This window comes from Eutrema salsugineum, unplaced genomic scaffold (genome assembly GCF_000478725.1).
Source record: "Eutrema salsugineum unplaced genomic scaffold, Eutsalg1_0 scaffold_3, whole genome shotgun sequence".
NCBI classification, from domain to species: domain Eukaryota; kingdom Viridiplantae; phylum Streptophyta; class Magnoliopsida; order Brassicales; family Brassicaceae; genus Eutrema; species Eutrema salsugineum.
In genome coordinates, this window is record NW_006256756.1 from 3724740 (window position 1) to 3732162 (window position 7423).

The following is a 7423-nucleotide window of genomic DNA, read 5'->3' on the forward strand; positions in this document are numbered from 1 at the left end:
TGATAGATCGTAATCGGACGGTGACGGAGATTCCAATGTTCAGGGAGATTGTTAGCTTCATGAAAACGACAATGTTTTTGCATACTTCAAAAAGTCTAAACTCATTGAATCCCACCATGTTCTGTCTGATCTAGTAACACCTAATTACCACACAGACAAAAAATTAGAAATTCCATTATTATTTAAAATTAGGTATTGTTGTTAAAGTTAAGTGTTATTTTTAAAGCGAAAAGTTGAATTTACTTATATATATTTAAATTGAAATTAGGGAAAACAAATTATCTGTCAAAAGTTATTCGGAAATCATAAGAAGATAACAAAATTTGTTAACTATCTTAAGTTAAAACCAAGAGGCAATGACGACCAAAAAAAAAGACAAGAGGCAATAATCTTTATAATAATTTACTCTTTATATAATCTTTTTGTTGAGTTTCTTGTTGTTTAATAGCATTTTTTTTTTTTTTCTTACGCCAACCTGATTTTTCCATGTTGTAACATGTAATACCTTCTCGCGGGTGAAGCGGTTTATAATCCGGTCAACGTATTAGTAATCATCTAGCTAACAAAGAGATCAATACTTTTACAATCTGAAAAAAAAAAATTAGATAAGAGGTTGATTGTTGCACAAAATGAGGTTGATTGATAATGTAAGTTAACGTATGATTCATGCTTTCGAGTTGGTTCATAGTTAACAAACTCAATTAATGTTACATGAATTGTTTTTCCATCAACTTGAATATTTTTTTTTTTGTTATTAGAGATGTTCCAGGCCGAAATCCAAACCAATTTCAAAAACTTCAATGAAATTCGGTCTTCTTGCTACTAAAAACGTCTACAAATGGCCAAACATGATTAAAATCACAGTAAAAAAGTTCAAATTCTGCCAAAAATAATATTGAAAAAGAAATCTTTCAACTACTAAATCACCACTACTTGGTTTGATGATTTCTTTAATATACCAAGACACATTAGCAATCTTGCCCAAATTATTAATATGACAGACGTTCAAGGTATAATATATTTTTTAGATGGATTATGGTCTTTGAACTTTTACTCCTCACATTGAAAGGTCTTTTCATGTATAAGTGGGTGTTTCTTTTTCTTTCTTAATTCATTGATGTTGTTTCTCGTTCTATACTTTTCTCCACACACATGAATATGAGACTTTTGTCCATTGCATTCTTGTGTAGTTCTTTTCCAAACAAATTATTATGAGAAACGAACGTCTCACTGTTTTCTAGAGCCACAAGCTTAACAATCAACTCTCTGAAAAACTATTTTGTAAATAATCCAAATTGGCAAATTCCAAAGTAGACTGAACCTAAGTCCAAGTTACATAAAGCTAACAATGTAAAGCTACTCTACCATATCCAAAACCAAAAGCAAAACCAAAAACCAAGTGTACACAAGAGATTAGTAAGTGACAAAATGGTAAATAAGGAAGATATGAAGGGATAGAAGAAGGAAACAAATAAAAGCACGAGGGAGCTAATTCACGAAGTCTGCGTTGTCCAGATTCCGGAGGAAACACCCTGCCCCAATCTCTCTCTATCTCACTGCACACATACAAACACACTTTTCTTCTCATTTTCCAGGTAATTGTTTTTCAAAACATATACATTTTTGGAATTTTCAAAACATTTATTCATTTGTTTGACAATATTTTATCTATTTCCCCTATCGTCACTACTAAAGATATATATATCTATATATTTAGTGTATTACAATGTATTTTTCTTTCACCACTGTAATCAGTTATATAAATCTCTACTATTTCTAGTCAATTCTGAATACAAATCAACAATTTTGAATTAAAAAAATATGGAAGTACAACTGTATAAGTATTTTGTTGACAGGAAAAAAAGAAGAGAAGTATTCAGTTGTCCCAAAAACAAAAGAAGCACAACTAAATATATATATATATATATATATTTTTTTTAAGGAAAATATAAAGAAAGAAAATCCCCTAATTTTTCTCCTGGTCTTGTTTATAAATCAAATTGAGTTTCTTTTCTATTTTCAACCGATTCATATCTTTCATATACAGCTTCAAAACTCTCGCTCTCTCTCTCTTCTCTTCTCTTCTCAAAGATCGAACCTTTGATTTCAATATCTGGAGAAGAAGATCTTTCCTTTTCATTCGAAAATGGCGAAGAACGTTGGGATTTTGGCTATGGACATCTATTTCCCTCCCACCTGTGTTCAACAGGTAAAAAACCCAACTTTCTTTTTCTTCGATTCATCTATTTATTGGAAGCTATTGCATTGATACTCTGTTTTTTTTTTGTTGGAGCTTTTGTTTTGTGTGTGTTTTTGACACAGTAAAATTCCCCATTTGACGTTTGATTTCATAAATCTTCAAAATTTGATGAAAATTCCCGAACAAGATTAAAATCTTAAGACATATTCTAGAGGAATCCATCCAGGGAAATTCTCATTATGGTTTTACAGATTTATAATGCTTGTTCTTTGTCTCTGTGTTTTGTAATGCTGCGGAGTTTGGTATACCATGAAGTCAAATGTTAAAAATCGGTTTTTATTTTATTTTATTTTTCTTTATAAATATAATAATCAGGATTCTGATTTATTTCTCAAACTCGGAGATCTCTGCGTCTAGGTCTGAGATTTGGTGAAGAACCTATGATACTTGAGATTGATTTGATAAAAGAGTGTCTACTTGATTGAACTTAGGAGTTTCAAAGTGTTTTATTGGTCCTTGATCCTGAGATTTCTCATTTAAGTCTCAACAGGAAAAAGTTTAAGCCTTTTTCATTTACTTGCAAATCTTTAATATATCTTCTAATAGAAGAAGTGATCTACAACATTCTGTGATCTCTCTCTTTTTCATCTTTTTCCAGTTCTTGATTTCAGGTTTTTGATCTTTGAAACTATGGTGTTTATGATTGATCAATGTGTTCGTTTGGTTATATAGGAAGCTTTGGAAGCTCATGATGGAGCAAGCAAAGGGAAATACACGATTGGACTTGGCCAAGATTGCTTAGCATTTTGCACAGAGCTTGAAGATGTAATCTCAATGAGGTAATGTTTTTTTTGTATTTGATTGCACATATGTATATTCTCATGCAAAGACCTGAAACTTTATAGTTGATCTGTTTCTTGATTGTGTTTCTTAGTTTCAATGCGGTGACATCTCTTCTTGACAAGTACAAGATTGACCCGAAGCAAATTGGTCGCCTTGAAGTAGGCAGTGAGACTGTCATAGACAAAAGCAAGTCTATCAAAACCTTCTTGATGCAACTCTTTGAGGTATCTACACTTTCTTTGACCTCACTTGTGATTACAATCTGAGGATCACTCAAGTTAAATTTGCATGTTTTTGTGAATGAACAGAAATGTGGAAACACTGATGTTGAAGGTGTTGACTCGACCAATGCTTGCTATGGTGGAACTGCGGCTTTGTTAAACTGTGTCAATTGGGTTGAGAGTAACTCGTGGGATGGACGCTATGGCCTCGTCATTTGTACTGACAGTGCGGTATAACATCGACATAGAAATGCTTTTTTAATGCCTGAGTCTTTGCAGAAATCTTCTCCTGTTTATGTATTTGAATGCTTTCAGGTTTATGCAGAAGGACCCGCGAGGCCCACTGGAGGAGCAGCAGCTATTGCTATGTTGATAGGACCAAATGCTCCTATCGTTTTCGAAAGCAAATTGAGAGGGAGTCACATGGCTCATGTCTATGACTTTTACAAGCCAAATCTTGCTAGCGAGTACCCGGTAATCTTCAATGCATCATCTCTAAGTATTTTGGTACAGAGAATCGAAATTCTTATTGGTTATCGTTTCTCGTGATTCTTGTAGGTTGTTGATGGTAAGCTTTCACAGACATGCTACCTTATGGCTCTTGACTCTTGCTATAAACATCTATGCAACAAGTAAGTAATTTGCTTTGTACTGTTACGAAAACTCAGTTTCTTTGTTCTGTTGTTCTGTGTGAGTCATTTCAATTCTTTGGTTTTTTTTTGCAGGTTTGAGAAACTGGAGGGCAAAGAGTTCTCCATCAATGATGCCGATTACTTTGTTTTCCATTCTCCATACAACAAAGTAATTACTTTACCCTCCAACAATAGTTTTGCTCTGCATGAACTGTCTCTTACCAATCTTCTTGTCTTTGCTATTGCAGCTTGTTCAGAAAAGCTTTGCTCGGCTCCTGTACAACGACTTCTTGAGAAACGCAAGGTTCTTGCTTATGAATTTTACGTCTTAGGATTGAAAGTTTCTTTACTTGGTTTTAGCATGAGTAACATATTGTTTCCTCTATTGTAGCTCCATTGACGAGGCTGCTAAAGAAAAGTTCACTCCTTACTCATCTTTGTCCCTCGACGAGAGTTACCAAAGCCGTGATCTTGAGAAGGTGTTCATCATTTCCTTTTTCTTTTGTTTTTGATACCGAGAGAAAACCGTGTTCTTGCTCAAATTGGTTGTTCTCTATTGCAGATCTCACAACAACTCGCGAAACCGTTGTATGATTCTAAAGTGCAGCCAACGACTTTAGTACCAAAAGAAGTCGGTAACATGTACACCGCTTCTCTCTATGCTGCATTTGCTTCCCTCATCCACAACAAACACAGCGACTTGGTAACAAGAGATAACAGACTTCTCTTCTTCTTACTATATTGAAATCCATTACATTTGGTTTGAAAATTGGTTACATTTGTGTTTGGATCATGTTGTATAGGCGGGAAAGCGAGTGGTTATGTTCTCATATGGAAGTGGTTCAACGGCAACGATGTTCTCATTGCGTCTCTGCGAAAATGAGTCCCCTTTCAGCCTTTCAAGCATCGCATCTGTAATGGATGTTGGCGGTAAATTGAAGGCTAGACATGAGGTAACAAACAAAAAAAGAGTGCATGCACAGTCCTGTGTTTTGGATTTTTCTGATTATGAAATATATAAACCGAATAGATACCTAATGGTTTGGTTCGGTTCGGTTCTGGTTATTTACTTGATAATCCGGAATCTTGAAATATTGATCTCTTCTTGGGGCTTTGTTTATTTGCAGTATGCACCTGAGAAATTTGTGGAGACAATGAAGCTAATGGAACATAGGTACGGAGCAAAGGACTTTGTGACGAGCAAGGAGGGTATTATAGACCTTTTGGCACCGGGAACTTATTATCTGAAAGAGGTTGATTCCTTGTACCGGAGATTCTATGGCAAGAAAGGAGACGATGGATCCATAGCCAATGGACACTGATTCTTGAAAGAGAAGTAAAAAATAATCATAAATCACCTGAAAGATGTGCACTCTTCTGTTGCTTTCCATCATTCTAAACGTTTTTATAAGTTTGTTGTTACTTTGATTTAGGGACAATGGTTGAATGCTCTGTTTTTTATTTTATTTACTACTATTGGAGTTTGTTTTACTGCTGATCATACGTGACCCCAAAGTTTTTAGAGGTGGCTTAGCGATGGGGATTCGTTACTAGAACACAAGAGTGCGTTTTAGAACCTAATCTGAAAGTAACTAACATGAATTTTATACACTAAATCTGAAAATAATATCTGAGAAAAGACGAAGATATATTTGAATTCAACATAAAGTGCCTGAAACGTAGCCACTCATGCAAATACCAAAACTCACAAGGAGAAACCGACATATACTTTATAGCTTGTGCAACAAGTCAAGACATGGACTCAATTGAAACCTAAATACATTATGATTCTTTAACAACCGAAACCTAAACAGAAGCCTTGCTTGAGATCTCCATTCTTTTCTTTTCTTTTCTCCACAGTTTGTTCTCAGCAGATCAAATTTTCAGGTCTTGGAACCATCTTCACCACCGGTCCTCCTTGTCTTCTAGAATATTCTTCCATAACATTGTTCCTTATGACAGAAGGAAACCTTAGGAAAGAAGGAATCTCTGTCCGTGGTGCAACAAAAGGATGGTTCAATAGCTCCGTTGCGGTGGCTCTACGTGACGGTTGCAGATCCATGCACCGCCTCAAAAAGTCGTTGGCCATAGGCGAGATAAGTTTGGGAAGCCTCCACGTGTAACAATATCCCATCTTCTCTGGACAGCCTCCAAACATCTCAAGAACAACACACCCTAGAGACCATATATCAACGGCCGGTCTCATCACTCTGTTTGGTCCAAAAGACTCCGGAGGCATGTACTGCTCCGTACCACCAAGCCAAGACCTAGAATCCGTACAAGGCTCCTTGGACAAACCAAAATCAGCAAGCTTGAGATCCCACGGCTCTCCAAAAATCTTGGGAGGGAAGAGGAGAACGTTGGCTGGTTTGAGATCGCAGTGAACGTAGCTGTGCGAGTGAAGAGCCTCAATTCCTTGTAGGATCATAAGAGCGGCACGTCCGATCATAGTTTCAGGCATTGGTCTCCCACGAAACTGGGAGATCATGGCGTGGAGAGTTCCTTTGGAGGCAAACTCCATATAGATGTAGCATCTTTCGGGTTTGATGCCTATGTGAAGATGAGGGCTTGTGGTTTGGACGATGCGAGGATGGTCACGGAAACGAAGCATGATCCTATGCTCTTTCTCGAGATTCTTCAAGTGACTGAACGGAGATGACTTCTCTGCGTATAATCTGAAGTTGGAGTCCCTCATGAGAGAGACGGAACCATAACCCCCACGGCCAAGAACAGAGACAAATTCCAATGAAGATTCGTCAACATTCTCTCTGATCATCTTCTTTGCCATACTCTTTAGGGTTTTACAGCTCGAAATAGCTCTATTTTTTTTGTTTTGTTTTGGTTGAGAAGTCTGGCACTGTATTTATAAGAGAATAACTGAGTCGGTGACTTCTATTTCGTTTTCGTAATCGAGACTGATCCGTCGTTCACTGCTTTCCTTTTTTCTCTTTTCGATCATGTTTAATTTCCTTTTAGTTATGTTTGTTCCTTATCTGCTTTGAGTGTTTTCCTTTTTTATTTCTTAAAACTTAAGATTGATTTAAGTTTTCAAATTGATTCGCTCTCTTTCAAGCTAATTATTCTGTTTGTGGTTTTAAATAGGTCTGGGCGTTCGGATATCCATTCGGGTTCGGTTTGGATAATTCGGGTTTTCAGATTTTCGGTTTTTAGATTTAAAACCCATTCCGGTATTTTTGGAATTTCGGTTTGGGTTCGATTATATTCGATCGGGTTCGGTTTGGGTTCGGATATCCAAAAATAATAAAATTAAATAAAAATAATTAAATTTAAATAAAATTGGTTAAATTCAAATAAAATTTGGCAAAATTTAACAAATATAACTAAAAACTTAAGTATATTTAAATTATTTTGGATTTTTTCATCATTTTCAGAATAAAAATAATTCATATTTTAGATTTATAATTGTAATTTTGGGTATATAATTGTATTTCGGATATTTCGGATATCCATTTGGATTTTTGGTTTGGTTTGGTTCGGTTTCGATTTTTCGGATTTAGAAATTTAAA

At 35.6% G+C, this 7423-nt stretch overlaps 2 protein-coding genes across 2 annotated transcripts; one reads left to right on the plus strand and one right to left on the minus strand.

Annotated features, from left to right (window-relative positions):
• The first annotated feature begins 2014 nt into the window (after positions 1–2014).
• LOC18014497 (hydroxymethylglutaryl-CoA synthase) lies at positions 2015–5392 on the plus strand. Its single transcript, XM_006396781.2, has 12 exons — positions 2015–2209; positions 2933–3039; positions 3135–3267; positions 3352–3495; positions 3580–3738; positions 3823–3896; positions 3990–4065; positions 4145–4200; positions 4288–4375; positions 4459–4599; positions 4700–4849; positions 5024–5392. The coding sequence occupies exons 1-12, from the start codon at positions 2147–2149 to the stop codon at positions 5216–5218; spliced, it is 1386 nt and encodes a 461-aa protein (XP_006396844.1). The 5' UTR covers positions 2015–2146; the 3' UTR covers positions 5219–5392.
• A 371-nt stretch (positions 5393–5763) lies between these two features.
• Positions 5764–6684, minus strand: LOC18014498 (mitogen-activated protein kinase kinase kinase 17). The gene has a single exon (XM_006396782.1). The coding sequence runs from the start codon at positions 6682–6684 to the stop codon at positions 5764–5766; it is 921 nt and encodes a 306-aa protein (XP_006396845.1).
• Between the last annotated feature and the right edge of the window lie 739 nt (positions 6685–7423).

Bases quoted from the DNA above. Each gene is read 5' to 3' on its own strand.
- LOC18014498 (XM_006396782.1), bottom strand. From the start codon at position 6,684: ATGGCAAAGAAGATGATCAGAGAGAATGTTGACGAATCTTCATTGGAA.
- LOC18014497 (XM_006396781.2), top strand. From the start codon at position 2,147: ATGGCGAAGAACGTTGGGATTTTGGCTATGGACATCTATTTCCCTCCC. The intron at 4,201-4,287 runs GTTCTTGCTTAT...CCTCTATTGTAG, and splicing joins GACTTCTTGAGAAACGCAAG to CTCCATTGACGAGGCTGCTA. The intron at 4,850-5,023 runs GTAACAAACAAA...GTTTATTTGCAG, and splicing joins AATTGAAGGCTAGACATGAG to TATGCACCTGAGAAATTTGT.